The sequence below is a fragment of the Mytilus californianus genome, unplaced genomic scaffold (genome assembly GCF_021869535.1).
Source record: "Mytilus californianus isolate M0D057914Y unplaced genomic scaffold, xbMytCali1.0.p SCAF_4, whole genome shotgun sequence".
In the NCBI taxonomy this organism is placed as follows: domain Eukaryota; kingdom Metazoa; phylum Mollusca; class Bivalvia; order Mytilida; family Mytilidae; genus Mytilus; species Mytilus californianus.
This window is the reverse complement of record NW_026262690.1, coordinates 49,718,180-49,740,988: the sequence shown is the minus strand read 5'-3', so window position 1 is coordinate 49,740,988 and position 22,809 is coordinate 49,718,180. Positions and strand designations below refer to the sequence as shown.

The following is a 22,809-nucleotide window of genomic DNA, read 5'->3' as shown; positions in this document are numbered from 1 at the left end:
TAGTTGAAATTGTTCTAATTCAACGCCACAATTCAGCACCCAAAGTTCTGATATAAAAAATGCCACATTTTTTATAAATGGTATCATATGGCTTTGAAACTTTGTAAACTGTTTTATAAAACACTAAGCTTAAATCATGCCAAGTTTTATTAGAACTGGTCAAGTTTTAGACCCCTAATAGGCCCAAGACCACAATTAATGACCCCGCTTTTCGTTGTCCACGAATATAGTTCCTTTTAATTAGAGTGTATTTTTTCTTAATTTTTTTTCTTTCCCTTCCTCACTCATTTCTTAGTTTTTTTTGGGTGGAAATGAAAGAAGAGAGGTGAAATAAACTTTTGGATGTTGTATTTTAACTGATTTTGATGTGGAAAGAGTGAGAAGGCCAGGTGCAAAAAGGTGATATTTACAGTTTTCGGAACATTCTCTTGACTTGTCCATAGGGGTATGGATGTGTATTGGCTAAATTTGTAAGAGTGATTGGTTCAATCTTTCTGAATTTTGGATATATTTTTAGACTAATATTATACATTACACACACAAAAGATTTGACAAAAATGCATGGTGCAATTTTTTTAATGAAACAAAACGTTATAAAGAACTAATAGAGAAATTTAATTGTGGTCTGCGGCCTTCACCTTCAACAACAAAGCAAAACAAAAACAAACCTTTTCGAACTTCCCATACTTTTTTGCAGCTTTTTCCTTAATTCTACCAGCTATGAAATCTGTCATCTCCTCAGTGCCTGCAGTATGCAGATTTACATCATTATATCTCTCACTGTTTATTTCCACTTGGTTTGCATTGCTTAAACTACAACATTCACGTAAACTAGCAGTTTTGGGCGAGTTCCTGAATCCAGTGTTTATTACATTTCTAGTTTCCTCAAAGTTCACTGCTTCTTGGTCTTCATCTGTTCTTTTCATAATATTATCTACCTCTGTATCTAATCCATTAGTTGATTCTTGATTGTCAAGATTTTTGTTGTTACCAAGAACATTGACACAATCTGGTTCCCCATTTAAATCCCCACCATCTTTGTTATTGCAATCTGAATCAGACCCAATTCCAGATTCAATGTTATCTCCATCATCAACTTGTAATTCAACAATACCTTCCATCTCAGATGTTGCACCGTAGTTCCAATACACATCTTTATTTATATCTTTTTCCTTTCCATGTTTGTCTTCACTGTATATTTCAGCTACATAAATTTTTGAACTCAATATTTCAGAACTTTCTACGTATTGGTTTGCCAATTCCTTTTCTCCAACAAAAGAATTTCTGTCTTCACTTTTGTCATATTCTATTATTTGATCTAAAGCTATAGTTTTAACTTGTTCATCAGAACAGTTATTTATAAGTGCACTATTTTCATCTGAACTAATTTTTCTGAGTTTAAGCGGAGGTTCAAGACTTGATATTTTTTCATATCTAGACCTTTTTTTCCTCATACAATTTTTCCCTATGATACGTCCAGTGACTGGTAGTGGGGCAGAAATGGTCGTTATTTTCTGTGAACTATGATCAACATCCATGTTAATTTCAATGGTATGTTCAGTGGTGGACCTTTTGGTCAGTGCTTCCTGGTTTGCAACTTTTGCAACTTCTTGTTCCATGAAATGATGATTTAGTTGATTGGTTTTACTCAAATTATTTGCAGATTGGGCTAACTTTGTGTCAAACATTTCTAAATCTTGCTTCTGGAGTTTTTTCTTATTTTGTTTATAAAACACAGTAGGAGCACAACTTCTTATATGCCTTGGTCTTGTTATTTCTTTCCCTTTATTTGCCATCCTAGGTTTCTTACGATTTTGTTTTTTATTTACACCTTGCATCACTTTTTCTGGAGTACTAGTAGTAATACCTGATGCACCTACTATATCACTTATATCAAGTTGTCCTAGCAGTTCTTGTATATGTTTATTTTGTGATTGACCAAGATCACAATGCATCCCTTCGGCAGAACAACTTTCCTTTTGCTGTCTTTTTTCCATTTCTCTCATGGATGTATGAACTTCTGCCTCTACTGTTACCGTTGGTCTCAATAGAGGAGGTAGGAGACTTTTAAAGCAGTTGTTATCTAGTGAAACATCAGGTTCTAGCAATTCTAATATTGGAGACAAACTATTTAAATGCATATGTGAATCACTCTTAGCATTGTTATTTTCAGATTCTTTTATATCACCCCTCCCTCCTCTGGAGAATACACCTCCCTGATGCTGTCCAGGCTTATTGATTTTGTCCAGTTTATTTCTGTTCTGGTCTGAATTTTCTTTTTGATCGGAAGTATTATATGGTTTTTCATGTGAATGTTGTATCACTATAGAACTGTCGCCATAAGTACCACATGTTTCATTATTATTGCCGTCTTCTTTTTGAGTAACAAAGGACTTTTTCTTTAATAAATTTTCATGTTGCCATCTTTTGTAGGAAGCAACTCCTCCTAACGTAACATTATTTGAACTATTACTGGAATTTTCTATTCCTTCATTGTTTGGTTCAATAGAATTGCCTGCAATCAAATTTGTATTTCTATGAATAGTTTCACTATTGTCTGTATTCATGATTTTCTTTTGTTCAGCACTTTTCTTTATCTCACTCTCTACATTTATTGACTCCTTTTTGTTTTTATCATTTTGCTGCTCTTTTTCAGACTGATTTACAGGTTTGTCATTTATAGCTGTTACAGTTGCAGATACAGATGGTACACTGTTTGCCTTTTCAACTTCTGGCTCTTTTGCATCAGTTCCATCAGTCTTCTGCTTAACATCTTCAACTGTTTCTTCAAATCCATTCCTTCCATGAAGATCATTTTTAACAATTGGACTTTTCAAGCTATTGTTAGGAAAAGAGACGTCTGGATTTTCTGTTCTTTCTTCATTGAACTCAAAATGTTCCTCAGTGTTAGATGCTACTACTGTTCCTGGTGAACTGTGTGCATTGTAAAGACTATCATGTTTAGCCATATCACTGTTTACAGGATACAAACTATTATTATTTCTCTCTCCCATACATTGTTCTTGTTCCTCAAGTCCTTGGTAAACCTCGGTATCAGTCTCATGTGATGTGTCAGAGATGTCCTGTCTATTTACTGTAGATTTTGTCCCTATACCCAAACCACCACTTAACAGAATGTTTGTTTTACGATTTGAGATGATTTTCTTATATTCTCTAATCACTGCAGCACTATTTTGGGATGAGCAAACATCAACATCCAGAAAATTCTTTGACATCTTGTCATTGCTATTACTAACTTTTTGTTTACACCATGATTGTTCAGAAATTTTATTATTAACTTCCACTGCAGAGTCCATGTTTTTTAAACTCTGACCTTTATGGGCATCTACTTTAAAGAATGAAGAGCAAGATGGTAGAATATTCTCTCCAGATATATCACTAGTCTTGTGTTTAATGTCTTTGTTTACATTTACAGAGGACAGTGATGTAGTCCTACTTGTGGTCCTTTGGATGACATGGGCCCTACCTCTTGGTGCAGTTTTCCTCAAAGGAATTCTAGGAAACAGTCTTTCAGTGAATGGCTCTGAAAATAAATACAGAGTGTTAAGAATTGATTTAAAAATCATTAATCAGGGGTCAAGAGGTTTTTTCCCAGTTTTTCATGCAGACCCTTTGAAAAGGGAGCACAAGTCCAATGGATCTAAAAAATATTTCGCAATGTCTATGAGACACCATTAACATACAAAATATGAAACTCATGCTCTTAACACACTAGCCTAGGAACTACAAATACATAACCATATGTGTTTTCTTTTGTAATAATTTAGTTAGCATATGAATAATATGAGTTATGTCAAGTTTTATAAAATTTAATGTCAAATCTGAAACAGGGTATCTTGCAATTTTCTACCACTGTTTAAACTAATAATCTGAAAATGAAAGACAATTACTTTTTTTTAGTTAAGTCTCTTTCAAAAATCATATAGGTAATATTCATTCACTTATCTACTATAGTTTTCAATTACTTGCATTTTACCCATGTTTTCTAATTCTATTCATGGTGGTCATGTTGGTTGATAGAATGGAACATAAATCACAAACTTTAACTAAAATCTAGAAAACTATATAAAATCCTTTTTGTCGAGTTTGTTTAATTGGTTCATTAGTTTCAAAGTTTCAGATCTCTGAACAGTAAGTGCAAATAAATAGTTTTTCAAGAGCATAAACTTTCGTTTTCATCACAAAAAACTCCTTCAAGGTGTCAACAGATAGTTTTGGTCATGAAGAAAAATCTCTTCATATATAAAAAAAAATTCAGGGTAAAAAACAATCAAGATAATTTTAAATTAATTCGTTCAGAAAAGAATTTTATCACATTACCTACATCAAGTGATGGCATTTGATCATATGAACCATTGGGCCAGTTAAATGATACCTTTTAGTGACATGTCATCAACTCTGTTTGTTGAAATATTTTCTTCTTGTTCTGATTCTTGAACAGAGCTCGTCATTTCTTCTTCCTGAATGTCATCTCCATCCATTAAAACCTGTGGAAGTATGGGATCTTTAGACAGAATACTCTGGTAGAGCCCCATGTCATCAGTTGATAGCCTAGAAGCTATATATAGCAAGTGTGGTGAAGTCTCCTCTGTCTGTACAGATATCTCTCTGACTGGAGTATTGCCTTCTGTAAAAGACAAAAATCAACATTACTGCAGTGCTTTAAATAACACAGGAAAGATAATGTTTTATTTATACACACAAATCATTCTACATGTAAAATCTTTAAAACATGCAAACTACAGTAAATTCAGAAATTATTGCATGCATTTATCATTGCGATTTTTGAAAAATGAACATAAATGTGAGCATTATTACAATTTCAGGAAAAGCTGTATAGAAATATGCAACAGATATCAAAATGTGAGTTCTTATTATTGCAATACTCACCCAGTTGCATTATTAATCAAAGTGTTTGTGAGCACTAAAGGGTAAAGATTGCTTTCATTTTGCAATTTTGTGAATTTTTTAAATAAATTGAAATTGTATTTTGCTAGACAAATCAAAAATTTGGGTTGGAGTTATCTTCCTTTGTTCATGATTGTACATATGTAGTTGAACCTATTTTAATAACAGATTCATACACCATGCATTACTTATGTAATTTTTAATTAAAGAATGTTTTCTTGACAAGTATGGTAATTCAAATACACATCATATATTGTAACTTAAATATCTAAGTATAGCATATTATCAAAAAATTGCATGACATTAACTGGATAGGATCCAAATAATGATCACTTCACTGCACTATTTTGTTTGAACTATTAAAAGTAGTGATAAACTTTAGGAGATATAGATATCAAGTCAGTACCATAAGGTTTTGATTGAATTTCATGCAATCATTACCCAAAATAATCGCAGTAACTTCTGAATTTACAGTAACTGTATACATCAGCATTAGAACCAAGTTATTATCAACTTAAATTGTTCCGAGTTAGAGGCTGAATTTTATGAATCAGAACCTTTTATAACACATAGATAAACAAATCTGCTACTACGTGACTATTACAAGACATGAACCAGAAGGTAGGGATGAACTGTTTTTGATATCAATTCTTAGTAGTTTTCAGAATGTCACGTAACGTTTCCACCAAGAAAATAAACACATTATCAAAATGTGTCACTACATGTTAGACTGGTGTGCATCCAAAAATACACAGGCATTCCCACTTAGCCTGGTCTTTTTAAAGATTTTAATAGGAATACAATTACTGACCAGGGAAAACAATTTCTCAATCCACACTGCATCTCCAAAAACATATACCTTACAAATGATCTTGTCATTTTCAGGTTAATTTTCACCACTTTGTAGCTAACATGAAAATACTGATATTCTTTCATGAAAATTCACTGTTGTAAAGTTTTTGAAATCATTTTAAATTAAGGAATATATTTCCTTCATGCATAGCTCAGATTCCTGGTCCGGCTTTGGCTGTATTTTTGGTCCTTTATGGTTTTATCAGCTCTTCAATATGTGTATAAGGTTTTGGACCTTTAAATTATTGGCCTTGAACATTGCTGGACACATATAGTGTGAAAATGTGCATCAGGAGCAGGAAATTGATACTGTTTATGTGGTATTAGTACCAAATACAGATCCTGTTAACTGAAAGTATAAAAAGGACCTAGGCAATTGTGTAAATACTCTTTTGTTCCGACGTTGGAAAGTTCTGGGCGGAAAGAACTGGCGGAAAGAACTAACTGGTCCGAGTACACAGTTATCGTCCTTTGATTTTCGTTGTCCACGAATATAGTCCCTAGTGTGGACAGTGTGTTACTTGCTAATTTTTTTTATACCCCTTCCATATTTATTTCTGCATGTTTTATGACTCAAATAGCAAGTAGGGGGGTGAAATGACACTGTAAAAAAATTTGGGTCATGAATTTTAAAGTAAAGTAGTGATTTGGTCCAGCTGAAAAATGTTAAAAATTAGCACTTCGGAAGCTGTCAAAAGATTTGAAGACCCCCTTAACATAAAATTGTCCATATTTTGAGTTAGAGCCGATGAAGTTTTCTATAATTTTGATATAATTTGTCCCAAAAGTAGTACAACACACTGTAAAAATATTTTTGAGAAAGCGCAGGTGGGATTTTTTTAATTTTCATTTATTGTCTAAAAGAAATGCACTACGAAATAACTGTGTACTCGGACCTAAGAGGTGAAATCAGGAAATATAGAATCTGTACTTTGGCAACTTCCCCGAATGATTTGATGGTGTCAATTTGTCAAATAGCATAAAACTAAAGTATTTAAACTTTTATTTCATAGAATTTCTGCAAAAATGACCAATTTGGGCATTTTATGGTCAAAATAAGCATTTTATAGCTTTTTCAATTTTGATGCATAAATGGCATTCTGACTTTCTATCGGACAGGTTTTTATGTGTCAATATTTGTGTTTCTATGCTTCAATCCAGTTGTATTACTCATTTGTGAACTCTGAATCTACAGAAAAGAAGATTATCTCATACAATATGTGCAAAATGTGTTGTATATATGACCCTCGTCTAACGCCCTGTTTGGATCAAGTTAAATGTGAGGAGCTTGGAACATAAAAGTTGAAGTCCATAATAAAGACCTCACTAAATTTGTATAAAAAGCACTTAACAATGTCTTTTGTACCTGTTTCATGTGACATAATATCTTTCTTTTCTTCTGTAGGATAGCAAGTGGTTCAAATATAAGCCTGTTGAGACTAAAATTGCATGCATGTTTTTCACTAAAAAGTGAAAAATCTTTGTATCAGACCATACTGTCTGCAAAAAAAGTTGAATGCAAGAGTCTTTTTGTGCTCAGATTTATTGTATCATGTCACTTGAGTATAGAAGTGATAGATAAGACACAAATTTTTATTTCCTATAGCTTCAATATGCATTTTTAAATGTAAATATGTGCTACGGCCTAAATTGACCCTAAATTATTTTCAGTCTTACTTGGCCTAAGACCCTTTTAAACTAATATGATATGTTATTTGTAAGTTTTCTTTCCATTTAAAGTACATTAGATACATATGTAAGGATTATTTATAACCAAAAAGCTTTACAAATTTAAAATTACTGGAAAATATTACATCTTCATGTAAGCCCCCCCCCCCCCCCCCCCCCCTTCATTTGAAAACCTCCATTTTTAGGCACAGGCTCATATAAATTTGACCTTTTAATAATTATGATAAGTCTGATAAATCAAATGAGTACTTTATTGCTTTTAATACATAATATATTATATATTAAGGCATTTCAAAAGTATTATTTTGCAATATTTAAATTTTTTAAGCCCCAAATGTTGATAGTTGAAAATTTTCAATTTTAATGTCTAAATTTAACACGCAAAGTTGAATATAGAATTAGTCATATTGTCTATAATATAAATCCTATTGCCATGAAACTTTGTCAGCAGTCATAATTTATTAAGCTTTAGTCATACCAAGTTTCATTAAGATTGGTCAACTTTTTCTACCCTATTAGGTCCGAGTACACAGTTATCGTCCTTTGATTTTCGTTGTCCACGAATATAGTCCCTAGTGTGGACAGTGTGTTACTTGCTAATTTTTTTTATACCCCTTCCATATTTATTTCTGCATGTTTTATGACTCAAATAGCAAGTAGGTGGGTGAAATGACACTGTAAAAAAATTTGGGTCATGAATTTTAAAGTAAAGTAGTGATTTGGTCCAGCTGAAAAATGTTAAAAATTAGCACTTCAGAAGCTGTCAAAAGATTTGAAGACCCCCTTAACATAAAATTGTCCATATTTTGAGTTAGAGCCGATGAAGTTTTCTATAATTTTGATATAATTTGTCCCAAAAGTAGTACAACACACTGTAAAAATATTATTGAGAAAGCGCAGGTGGGATTTTTTTAATTTTCATTTATTGTCTAAAAGAAATGCACTACGAAATAACTGTGTACTCGGACCAACTAGCCGAAAAGTTCCGGAGGAACTTATTAACTAGTTACTTTGTTCTTCCTCTGGTTTAAAAGTTCCACCGGAACAAAGTGACTAGTTGAAAAGTTCCAAGGGAACATATCAATTAGTTCGAAAGTTCCTTTTTGCCAAATTAGTCAAAACCGGAACTAACAAACTAGCCCAAAAGTTCCAATGGAACTTATCAACCAGTCACAAAGTTCCATTTGGAGAATTGATGCAAAGTAAATGCGCAACATATTATCTTTGAACCTTTTCAAAGGGGAACAAAGATAATAGCCACAAAAGTCAAACGGAACTTATCAACTAGTCACAAAGTTCCCATTTGTCAAATAAGTCTATATCGGAACTAACAAACAAGTCAAAATTACCAATGGAAATTATCAACTACATTCAGAGAATTGACTAAAAAAGGGAAGAACATATCATCATTGAACTTTTAAAAAACGGAACCAAGAGACTACAAAGACACTAGCCACAAATGCCAAAGGGAACTTATCAAATAGCTACATAGTTCCTCCTTCATCGGCGAATTATCCCAAACTGGAAATAGCAAACTAGCTTAAAAGTTCAAACGGAACTTATCAACTAGTCACACAGTTCCGTTTATATACTTGTTGTTCCAAGCAATAACAAAACTAAAATACCATAACCTGATTTTCATAACTTATGTTTTATAATAATGTTGAATCAGAATCTCATTTTTAGAAAGTAATTTATAACGGAATTTTTCAACTAGTCAGAAAGTTCCTCACAATTTTGAAAAAAAAACCTTTAACAATGTTAGGACATTAAAAATGAAAGTGAATAAATATTTTTTTTTATATGATTTTTTTCATATTATTACAATAAAAAAAAGTTAGATGCTAAATACTGTTAGTTATATATATAAACATGATTACTGTTCAAAATGCATGATTGGTATTTAAACTGACATTTCACTGGAATGCAGGTTTCATGGTTCAGCACACGTGAGTACATTTCAGAACTGACAAATGCATATATAAGATGAGTGTTATAGTCAGTAAAATCACAGAAATGGAAGTTTCAGATTACGAGAAGCTCGTTCTGTACTTGTCGGAGAAAAAATATAACGAAGCTGCATCAAAAAGTGAGAAGAGAAAAACACGGAAACGGTCGAAGATATTTCAAGTTGACAGAAACAAAAGTTTGATGTATAGTGTTGTAAATGTGCACTTGTGGTTCCCAATTAATGATTTAATATCAGTTTTATGTTTTGAGAGTGTAAAATGTGATAATATGTATTTATAGTTTCTGTGACTTTTTAATGCACAGAAAGTGTACGTTGCACTTTTAGTTATTAACTATATTATCAGTGCCAAAAATGGCGCAATTTCGTAATGTACTGTTCAAAACGCAGCCATTTGGTAAATATTCTAAGTAATGATCCAAAACTACACAAGAGGCATAAGCTAAAGTTAATATATGCTTTATCTTAATAGATTTACCTATTTTCTTATGAAGAAAGGATGATTTTGAGTCGAGGACTCCCATGTTTTTGTCAGCGTTTGACGTTTCAATTCTGTTCCGGCTTAGAATATTTACTTCCGGTATTTTAAAAATAAATACCAGTGCAAAGGTCAAATTCCTCAGTCTTTGCTGTTAACATTTTGGCAAATGCAAAGATCCCGGGTGGTTCCTTTAGAGGTAAGAAGCAGCGCATTTAGCTGTATGCCTCGCATGGTCTACATTATTTACTATACACATATCGTTTGGCAATTCCTTATCCTAGTTCCAAAATCACATGCGAAATATTATTATTGAGATCAGCTCCGCCTATTTATGCAAATTTACATGACAAATTATTTATAGACAAGTATCTTGAGAATACGTTGGAAATTACATGTTAAATATATTACGATAGTTTAGTCTGTACATTGTTGCATTGTGCCGTAATAAATATATTATTTTACTACGAATTATTCATTTACGCTACCAATATTACCGTGGAGAACATAGGCCTGATGAAAGACAGACAACACTGTAGTTAGTCAATTTAAAGAGTTTCCGTCATATATATTTGCTTATAACTATACAAAAACATAGCAAGAAGCAGAAATTACGACATATATCAACAACTAGGAGGGTCAAGAGACTGTGAGAACTATCATCACCAGAGAAAGAAGTAAGAGTGTAACCAAGCTAATATAGACCTCAACAATGATAAAATATGAAATTGAATCTCCAGAAATTGGAAAATGTACATAAGAAATCCCGGCTATATTTACAAATTCCTGATCAGGACGTAGTGCCGCACATCCACAACGTAGTATATAAATTAACCCTCCCCCATGTTCAGCCCGTGGGAGGGGGTATTTTGTGTTGCGGTTTATAATACATTTGTTTTAATCTACTTATTTTTTTTTAAATAATGGTATTTCTTTACATAATATTCATTTAACAGTGCATGTTATTTACGACAATAATGAGGATATCTTTACTTTAAATGGAGATATATAAAAAAATGTTTATTATTTTTTCAGATTTTATTGGAAAGGAATGAAGCAAGATGTTGCAAAATTCATAAAACACTGCCCAGAATGTCAGTCTCAGAACAAAAAAACAAAATCACATGTCCAAGAGATGGTTCCGGTTTCGTTCCCACCAAGAGTATGGGGAAAGATTGGAATAGATCTTATAGGACCATTTATGAAAGCAGATAAAAAGAAGCCAATTTGTAAAAGGGGATACCGGTATGTATTTTTATTTTTATGTCACAATCACGCATATGAAAGGGGCATATAGTTTTACCCTTGTCCGCCTGTCTGTCCATATGTCCGTCTGTTCTTAAGTTCTGCTTTTAGGTCTGTTTCTCAGATACCCGACATGTTATAGCATTGATACATGTTCAGTGGATAGGTCATTGGAAATACTACAGGGTTCACTAATCATTAGGTCACTTTGACCTACATTTCACACATGATTGACTCCGGTTAAATGTTGCGTTTAGGGCTGTTTCTTAGATACCCGACATGGTATAGCATTGCTACATGTTTAGTGGATAGGTCTTTGGAAATACTACAGGGTTCACTGATCATTAGGTCACTTGGATCTACATTTTACACAACAATGATTCAGGTCAAATTTTGCTTTTTAGACCATTTATCAGATGTAGCATTGTTTTTTGGTCAGTGCACAGGTCTTAAGTAAAAAATAAATTTTTGTTAATGAGGTCACGTTGACCTACATTTTAAATATAAATATTTATTGTATGATTTAGTTTTTAAAATCATTATGATAAACGTTAAATGATAATGTGACTATGCAAATTTCTAGATTCCCTATAAATTATGCATGGGCCATTTGGCAAGGGGGGATTCAACAGCAATTACATTTTCACCCTAAATTAAAACATATTTATTCTAGTTAAAAATGATATTTATTGCCAACATGTTGTTTCTTTATGATATATCATAAATTTATATATTTAAAAACCTTTTTTTTTTTTGTAGCTCTAGAGGACTTTTATTATTTTTTAATTGGAAAATGGCACTTTTTTGCATTGAAAGTGAAATATCGGTGACCTATGTTATTTATTCTGTTTTTTTATGTCCCGACCACGATTGTGCCACCATTTTTTCCCAATCTATTTGATAGACTTACTTTAAAGTATGGAATATATAAAAATCATCAATTTCTGTAGGTAGCTTCTAAACATTATAATACCCCCCAGTCACCTTAAGAAGCTGTTTTTAAAATTTGGTATAGATTTCACTGTTTTAGGCTGAAATTGAAAATATGCCCTGGAAAAAAGGCTCCCCACACATCAAATAGACTCCGATTAATGTTACCTAAATTTTGCGTTTTCGGTGGCGCGCCTGTCTGACCTAGGATTATAGGAGGTAGGTCGACAGGAACCCTTCATGTTTAATTATTTATTGTATCTTTTTTTTTGCAATTTAAAAAAAAATCTAAATTTAAACTTATTTCTGTATGCAAATAAATTATTTCTTCAATTCTCATTTTGCAGATACGTTCTTACAGTGATGGATTACTTCAGTAAGTGGCCGGAAGCCTTTCCATTAAAGTCAAAAACAGCAAGTGAGGTTGCCAGTAAACTTCATTCTACCATATGCAGATTTGGAGTTATGGAAGAGATCGTCTCCGACCAAGGTGGAGAATTTAATAGTAAAATAATGAAGAACTTTACTCAAAGTTACGGTATTAAGCATGTTACGACTTCTCCCTACCATCCACAGTCAAATGGAATGGTTGAGCGGTTCAATCAAACTTTGAAAAACATGCTGAATAAAATGATTGATAAAAATGGAGAAGATTGGGATTTGTATTTAGAGGAGGCCCTTTTTCATTACAGAATTTCGAAGCACCACTCTACCCAATACTCACCCTTCTATGTCATGTTCATGAGACAACCAGTCTTACCAAATGAATCTGAATTTAAAAACACACATTCTAATCACGATGAACAAGACATAGAAGGCACAGTTAATCAGATGATTAAAATTAAGGACAAAATAAGCAAAGATGTGGTAAAGAACGTAAAAAAGGCTCAACAAAAGCAAAAGGAAAGTTATGACGTAAGACACAAAGTTGAGAATAAACTGTACCTTGTAGGGGACAAAGTGTTATTAAAATACTTTAGGAGAAAGGCAGGTATGGCTACCGTACAACAACTGAGATATAAAGGACCATACCAGGTTACCAAGTACAATGGTAAAGGTAACTATACTATGTTCGATGACGAAAAGGGTGTTACGATTGGACCATACAATCAGAGAAATCTAAAAAAGTGGTACGATGAAGATATTAGTACATGTAGCAAAGGTGGGGAAATCGTGCACGAAAGAGACAACGAAAAGTACGATGACAATGAGAATTGCGATACTGACATTGATTTTGATGCAAACGTTGCTGACGATGATGAAAACGTTGTTGATGATGATGATGATGATGACAATGACGACGACGATAAGGATGATGATAATGACAATAAGGATGATGTTGAGGATGATGATGATCATGTGGATGCACATGACGAAGATGAAGAAGAGAGTGTATTCAAAACTCAGGACACGTTTCAATTCCAAGAAGATGATGAAAGTCAAACAGATGTAGAATTGAATGAAGTTGCGCAATTTTTGCTGGAGTCGCAACCGGGTCCATCTAGATCAAAAAGAAAAAGAAATGTTAGAAAGAACAGCATGTATGAATATTTCTGAAAATGATTTGACTTGTTTACTAGTGTTGAATCTGATATTAAATCTGATATTTCCATTGCATTTATTCAATATCTTTAATACAACGAGTTATTAAAGCAAAGTGGGAACACGTTCACTTTTCAGTAACACATTTTAGTTTTCATTTGATATACATAACTATGAAGTACATATTGTCCAACTAATTGTTTGTTACGGTGGAACTTTCCAACTAGTTGGTTTATACTGAGTGTAGTGAAAAGTTATTATGATATGCTTGAATAAATTGACTAGCTGATTTGTTCCGGAATGATGCAACTAGTTGTTCGGTTCTGCCAGAACTATTCAACTAGCTACATTGTTCCGGGACTTTTCAACTAGCTACTTTTTTCTGGAACTTTTCAACTGCACTCGGAATAAAACAACTAGTTGGAAAGTTCCATCGGAACGAAATAACTAGTTGAAAAGTTCCCCCGGAACAAAGTAACTGACGGAACATAGTGGCTGTTACAACTGAACTGCATGGCTACCAGTCAATATAGGTAAAACAAGAATGTGTCCATAGTACACGGATGCCACACTTGCACTTTCATTTTCTATGTTCAGTTGACCATGAAATTGGGGTCAAAACTCTAATTTGGCATTAAATTAGAAAGATCATATCATAGGGAACATGTCTACTAAGTTTCAAGTTGATTGGACTTCAACTTCATCAAAAACTACCTTGACCAAAAACTTTAACCTGAAGTGGGACAGACAGAGGGACGGACACACAGAATGAAAAACATAATGCCCTTAGGTGGGGCATAAAAATTCTTTAGAGCTTTTAAAAATAAGTTTTTAGTGGTTAACTTTCAGGAACTATTTAAAATTTATGAAATTTCATATGTTTTCCCCAGATTTTTTTAATTTTCACATTTTAATAGGACTTTATATGACCAGAAATGCACAAAATGAATGAAGTGGTTTTCAAAACGGTCATATATTCCAGACATTGTCTGGCTGGGAAAAGCATGAAACGGACATCTACTTTTAGTTTTCAAGGCTTTCTTAAGAGACAGTCATTTTAACATAATTCAAAAAAAATTGTAAGTTTATGCGATCTTTTTGACCCGACCTTTTGCCTTAAACAGCCACACATTTCCGGTCATAAATAAGTACTATCAAAACAAACCCTAATTTAATACCTTCTCATTTTAATAAAGGTTAATTAGATGTTGGACAGCTGAAATTTACCTGTTCAGATGACAGGTAAACTATTTTGTAACGGACATTAATTGGTCTATTCAAAGTTATTTTCTTACATTTCAGCGTTTGCATCTAATTACATTGTAATTTATTCAAAACAATTGAAATTATCAGAAATATTTTTATAAATATGATTTGATGAAAAATTTAAATAGGTTTTAAACGAAAAATCGTTAGAACCACATTGTTTGAACTAGAACATGTGTGCGCCTGTGCAGATGGGAAATTTAATTATGCATCCTGATTCTTCAAAAATGCTAAAATTATCATTGATACCTTTATCTAACGTTCATTTCTAGCATTTTTTTGAAGAAAGAAGCTACTTAACTCAATCGTGCTTTGTAAACGTACATGGATTTTACATGTCCGTCTCTGGTCCGTGTTTTACCATTGTCAAGTCAACATACGGTATTAGGAAAATGTGCTTTTTAAAAACGAAAGTAAAGTTTTTGACAACGTTATTTTGCACAAATAAGAGTCTAGTACGCTGATGTTGCACACTACGAATAAGGCACTGTCAATTTAACAGTTTACGTCAGAACATCGAATTTATATCAAAGTAAAGTTTTATATCATTTTAATGTCAATCATTGGTTACATGATGGCCAACTGATTACCATAATAGCCTTTTGTTACTAAATCTTAAGGGATAAAAATCAGAATAAGACATAAAATATCCGGCTGGCTCAAATATTTTTTGGAAGCCCTGACCTACCTACCCTTTTTATACGACCGCAAAAAAATTTTGCGGTCGTATATTGGTATGACGTTGGCGTCATTGTCGTCGTCCGAAGACACATTGGTTTTCGCACTCTAACTTTAGTTTAAGTGAATGGATCTCTATGAAATTTTACCATAAGGTTCAATACCACAAAAGGAAGGTGGGGATTGATTTTGGGGGTTATGGTACCAACAGTTAAGGAATTAGGGGCCAAAAATAAGCATTTTTGTAACTTCCAGACATAACTTGTGTGTTAGTGTATGGATCTCTCTGACATTGTACCACAAGGTTCTATATCACAAAGGGAATGCTTGGATTGATTTTGGGGGTAATTGCCTCCAAATTTTAGGAATTAGGGGCCAAAAAGGGGCAAAAAAAATGCATTTTTCTAGTTTCATGACAATAACTTGTGTGTAAGTGTATGGATCTCTGACATTGTACCACAAGGTTCCATATCAAAAAGGGAAAGCTGGAATTGAGTTTGGGGGTAATTGCCCAAATTGTTAAGGAATAAGGGGCCAAAAATAAGCATTTTTCTATTTTCCAGACAATAACTTGTGTTCAAGTGTATGGATCTCTCTGAAATTGTACTGCAAGGTACCATACCACAAAGGGAAGGCTGGGATTGATATTGGGGTAATTCCCTAAAAATTTTAGGAATTAGGGGCCATAAAGGGGCTAAAAAACAAGCATTTTTCTAGTTTCAGGACAATAACTTGTGTGTAAGTGTATGGATCTTTATGAAATTGTACTGAAAGGTTCCATATCACAAAGGGAAAGCTGGGTTTGAGTTTGGGGGTAATTGCCCTAAACGTTTAGGAATTTGGGGCCAAAAAGGGGCCAAAAAACAAGCATTTTTCTAGTTTCCAGACAATAACTTGTGTTCAAGTGTATGGATCTCTCTGAAATTGTACTGCAAGGTACCATACCACAAAGGGAAGGCTGGGATTGATATTGGGGGTAATTCCCTCAAAATTTTAGGAATTAGAGGCCATAAAAGGGCTAAAAAACAAGCATTTTTCTAGTTTCAGGACAATAACTTGTGTGTAAGTATATGGATCTTTATGAAATTGTACTGAAAGGTTCCATATCACAAAGGGAAAGCTGGGTTTGAGTGTGGGGGCAATTGCCCTAAACGTTTAGGAATTTGGGGCCAAAAAACAAGCATTTTTCTAGTTTCCAGACAATAACTTGTGTTCAAGTGTATGGATCTCTCTGAAATTGTACTGCAAGGTACCATACCACAAAGGGAAGGCTGGGATTGAGTTTGGGGGTGATGAATCATAAGGGGGTTCAAAAAATTCGGGGGGGGGGGGGGGGGGGGGGATTTTTTTTCCCTTTTTTTTCTTTAAAATTTTCCATTTTAAATTGGTTATTTCTGATTAATATATAAATAATAAATATATAAATATATAAATAATAATGATATGGTTTGAATAGGTAAATTAAAAAATTTTAAGTTCTTAGACCACATTCATCCTGTGTCAGAAACCTATGCGGTGTCAAATATTTAATTACAATCCAAATTCAGTGCTGTATCAAGCTTGAATGTTGTGTCCATACTTGCCCCAACTGTTCAGGGTTCGACCTCTGCGGTCGTATCAAGCTGCGCCCCAGCGGAGCATTTTATTTTATGATGTAACCTTAAACAGACATATATATTTTTTTTAGCCCTATTGATGCATGCCTAAAAAATAAATGTTAATCAGGTTTTTTCATAAAGCAAACCTACAAATGTAAACAGGAGTCAAATCACCTTTAAAATTTTTTATTGGGAAAGCAAAATTAAGCCGTCCAATAAATGAGAAAACAAGAGTGTGCACGCTGAAATGTCTTGCTTGTTTTACTTATCAATGATTTCATGTTGAAAGTCTAATATGAAGGTTTTATCACAAGTATCTCATAAACTTAACATTATCAATGATGAAGCATGCCAGACAGACATGTACACCTTACAATCATTCCATACACCAAATATAGTGGTCATATTAATAATAGTACCTGTGGAACAGATCAAACCACAAGATCTTAACATTGACCAATGAACCATGAAAATGAGGTCAAGGTCATATGAACCCTGCCATAGGCATGTACACTTTAAAATCATTCCATACACCAAATATAATTGACCTATTGCTTATAGTATCTAATAAACAGACAAAATTAGGAAAACTCATCATTGACCAATGAACTATGAAAATGAGGTCAAGGTCATATGAACCCTGCTAGACAGACATGTACACCCTACAATCGTTCAATTCACAAAATTTAATTGACCTATTGCTTATAGTATCTGTTAAACCGACAAAATGGGAAAACCTGGTCATTGACCAATGAACCATGAAAATGAGGTCAAGGTCAATCGTTCCATACACCAAATGTAAATGACCTATTGCTTATAGTATCTGATAAACCGACAAATTTAGGAACACTCATCATTGACCAATGAACCATGAAAATGAGGTCAAGGTCAATCATTCCATAAACCGAATGTAATTGACCTATTGCTTAGTTTCTGATAAACCAACAAATTTAGGAAAACCAAATGACCAATGAACCATGAAAATGAGGTCAAGGACAGATGAAACCTGCCCAGTTGGAAATGTGCACCTTATAATCATTACATGCACCAAATATTGTAGACCTATTGCTTATAGTATCCGAGATATTGACTTGATCTCAAAAAATTAACTTTGTTCACGGATCCATGAAATGATGTCACGGTCAAGTGAAAACTGTCAAATAGGCACGAGGACCTTGCAAGATACACACATCAGGGACTATACTTAACGCTCACCCAGTCACCCAAGGCTACCAGATTTTCGGCTGGACGAATATATTTTATCATCATGATCGCCCAGCTGGCGACTGTAAAATATTTTGAAATGAATCCCATTTCTACCCTTTCCCCCGCAATATAAACAAAAACTGTTCCCAAACTGAAACCTTCTGGTCTAATCAAAGCGGGATAATTAAAGAGAGAATTTCCGAAAATCAGTAAGTTCATTTTAATAACCCAAACCTGGTCGGACAACTGTGTTTTCAATACAAAGTCATGATTTGATATATACCTCCTTCTCTAAGCATGTGTTCTTAACCCTCTTTTAAATCTTCTACGATTATTTCATTATTGTTTAGTTTTCTTCTAAACTGTTCAATATGCATCGCGAAAGGGATGCATTCCAGTTGTCCAGGGAGTCATTACAAGCCCGTATTAGACGTCAACTTGTCCACGAATCGCTATTTACAAAATCTTAAATGAAAAAACGAAATGAAAAATCTCGTAAATTAATATCACAATATCTAGTTTGATATCCAATCTTCAATAAAAAGTAATTGAATAATATTTTTGATCAACACTATTAGAGATAGCTTGGATATGAAATAGCATTTAATGATTCATAGAAACAGCCATATTGTCAAAACGTCAACAGGTCAACAGGAAGTTGAAATTGAAGGGAGACAATTTTGGTAGGAAATGTACTAAATTCAGTATTGTCAAATCTTAAGATATATTTCTGGTGGCAATAATTCAAATATTATAAAGTTATCACACAAAATCTTTACAAAAAGTACATTTCAGTTCTATTTTATTAGTATAAAAATTGGTTGGGCTCCTTAAATTTCAACTGGGCCCTGAAAAAAATATTTTAGGGGCCCAGCTGGCCCCTGGAGGAAAACAGTTAAGTTTAGTCCCTGTCACATATCAAATATAGTTATCCTATTTCTCATATTAAAATTACAAAAAATGTATTTTTTTTTTCAAGTAGTCACTGAACCATAATCAAAGCCCGAAAGCGCTGTAAAGGCAGTTAATTACAGGTTGTGTGTATTTTTAGTCCAGTTATATCATTATCTTGCATAGTACAGTGTACTTATCAGAGGTGGCTTTCAGTATTTAAGATTTAGAGTTCTCTAATGATATTGAACAAGTTTTATGAATGTCATATTCTGAGCACTATATGAAGGCGATTGTTCTCACTTGTTTATGAACTAGTGCATTATGTCCAGTTTGTACCTTTTTTATCTATGTTTATAGTCAAATTAGTTATCAAAGGTACCAGGATTATAATTTAATACGCCAGACACGCGTTTCGTCTACATAAGACTCATCAGTGACGCTCAGATCAAAATAGTTATAAAGCCAAACAAGTACAAAGTTGAAGAGCATTGAGGACCCAAAATTTCAAAAAGTTGTGCCAAATACGGCTAAGGTAATCTATTCCTTGGATAAGAAAATCCTTAGTTTTTCGAAAAATTCAAAGTTTTGTAACAGGAAGTTTATAAAAATGACCATATAATTGATATTCAAATACTGTTTAAAATAGTTAGGCATTTTCTTTTTAGTAATAAGTAAATGTTATCAACTGTATTTTATTCAACTCTGCAAATGTGGTTTGTTACTGGTAAGTATGGATGATAGTTGTTTCATTGGCAATCATAACACATCTCCTTATTTATATAATGATCTCTATTCAACGACCTCAGGTACAAAAAAAATGTATGTAACTAAACTGTGATGGAAAACCTTTGACTTCTTTCTTTTATATAAACTTTTGATTTGGTACCATAGAACTATGTAGAATAAATGTACATTGCAACATGTCAACTCTTTCAATGACAATACTTTTTTAGAAACTATAACTCCAAGCAAAATTATATTTCCAAGTTTCAAGTAATTTATGAATGAAAAAAGGAGTTCTTAATTAAGAAATAAACTGATTCGCTGAGCTCAGCTGGATACACCCGCAGAGGTCCAACCTTGAACAGTTGGGGCAAAAATGGACACAATATTCAAGCTTGATACAGGTCTGAATTTGGATTGTAATTAAATATTTGACATATTATAGTTTCTGAATAAATGTAGTCAAAGAACTTGAAATAGGTTATATGAATTGAATTTATATTCAATTAAAGATTTCTTGCTGTTGTGCAATAAACTGTGCTGTTGCGCAATACTTAATAAATCTGTTGCCAGACTATAAACAAATAAAGTTCAATTTCTTCTTAATGTCATATTTGAAATTTATGAAAATCTATAGGGAGATTACATCAATAGCTATAAATAATTCACCAAAGTTTCATGCGAACTGCTTAAAGTATTTTTGAGTTGTTGTCCAACAACAGTGCACACGCTGAAATGTCTCGCCTTCTTTACTAATCACTGATATTATGTTGATAGTCCTTAATATAAAGCTTTATTACAACTGTCACATAAACTTAACATTAACCAAGAAAACTAAACATTGACCAATGAACCATGAAAATGAGGTCAAGGTCAGATGAACCATGCCAGGCAGGCATGTACAGCTAACAATTCTTCCATACAACAAATATAGTTGACCTATTGCTTATAGTTTAAGAAAAACAGACCAAAACACAAAAACTTAACAGAGCAATGAACTGTGAAAATGAGGTCAAGGTCAAATAAAACCTGCACGACTGACATAAAGATCATAAAATATTTCCATACACCAAATATAGTTGACCTATTGCATAGAGTATTAGAAAAAAAGACCAAAACTCAAAATCTTAACTTTGACCACTGAACCATGAAAATGAGGTCAAGGTCAAATGACACCTGCCAGCTAGACATGTACATCTTACAATCATTCCATACACCAAATATAGTAGACCTATTGCATACAGTATAAGAAAAACAGACCAAAACACAAAAACTTAACTATAACCACTGAACCATGAAAATGAGGTAAAGGTTAGATGACACCTGCCAGTTGGACATGTACACCTTACAGTCCTTCCATACACCGAATATACTTGACCTATTGCTTATAGTAGCTGAGATATGGACTTGACCACCAAAACTTAACCTTGTTCACTGATCCATGAAATGAGGTCCAGGTCAAGTGAAAACTGTCTGACGGGCATGAGGACCTTGCAAGGTACGCACATACCAAACATAGTTATTCTTCTACTTATAATAAGAGAGAATTTAACATTACAAAAAATGTTAACTTTTTTTTCAAGTAGTCACTAAACCATGAAAATGAGGTCAAGGACATTGGACATGTGGCTGACGGAAACTTCGTAACATGAGGCATCCATATACAAAGTATGAAGCAGCCAGGTCTTCCACCTTCTAAAATATAAAGCTTTTAAGAAGTTAGCTAACGCCGCCGCTGCCACATCACTATCCCTATGTCGAGCTTTCTGCGACAAAAGTCGCAGGCTCGACAAAAACTGGAAAATCCCAATAAAACCCCATAACTCAGAAATGTAAAATCTAAAATTTATAAAATTCTAAAGGGAGCTTACGGATTGATAATTTAGTCTTAGATGCAAGATTTTTTTATCAGTTGTTAGTGGCTTTGAACTAGCTGTCAGTAACTGCGAGTACTCTCAGATCTGTACTTAGTGTCTTTTTGTTGTTTGGATGTACAACGACCCGACCACGTCCACTTGTATTTGTATTTAACCATCTGATGAGTTAAGCCTCTTTCAACTGATTTTTATAGTTTGTTCTTATATTGTACTGTTACACCACTGTCCCAGGTTAGAGGGAAGGTTGGGATCCCGCTAACATGTTTAACCCCGACACATTTTGTATGTACATGTATGTGCCTGTCCCATGTCAGGAGCCTGTAATTTAGTGGTTGTCGTTTGTTTATGTGTTGCATATTTGTTATATTCGTTCATTTTTTGTACATAAATTAGGCCGTTAGTTTTCTTGTTTGTATTGTTTTACATTGTCATTTCGGGGCTTTTTATAGCTGACTGTGCGGTATGGGCTTTGCTCATTGTTGAAGGCCATACTGTGACCTATAGCTGTTAATTTCTGTGTCATTTGGTCTCTTGTAGAGAGTTGTCTCATTGGCAATCATACCACATCTTCTTTTTTATATTTACATCAACAGATATAAACAATTCATCAAAGTCAAGGTGAGACAACAAAACTTAGTGGTAAGATCTCTGAAATTTTTTACACGGTACAAGTTTTTCTCATTATTGGAGACTGTACAGTGACAGTAACACCTGTAACTGCTTAAACCCATTTCTTATGCACTTTAGTTCGATAAACTCACTGAATATCATACCACATCTCCTTATTTTTATATGCATTACAATTTACATGTGCATGTAATTATAAATATATATATATCAGAACAAAATTCATTGCGTCACTTTTATTTCTGCATCCTTTGGCACAATACAAGTTCTAAAATTACACAACATAAAACAACTAAATGTTATTTC

The 22,809-nt window shown here is 33.4% G+C and overlaps 1 protein-coding gene across 1 annotated transcript in view; it reads right to left on the bottom strand.

Moving 5' to 3' along the window:
• The window catches only part of LOC127736951 (uncharacterized), a 40,777-nt gene extending 37,725 nt beyond the window's left edge, over positions 1-3,052 (bottom strand). The window contains exon 1 of the mRNA XM_052247513.1: positions 669-3,052. Coding sequence (XP_052103473.1) covers positions 669-3,014 — 2,346 coding nt within the window. The 5' untranslated portion in view covers positions 3,015-3,052. The remainder of the gene's footprint in view (positions 1-668) is intronic.
• Positions 3,053-22,809: the final 19,757 nt, after the last annotated feature.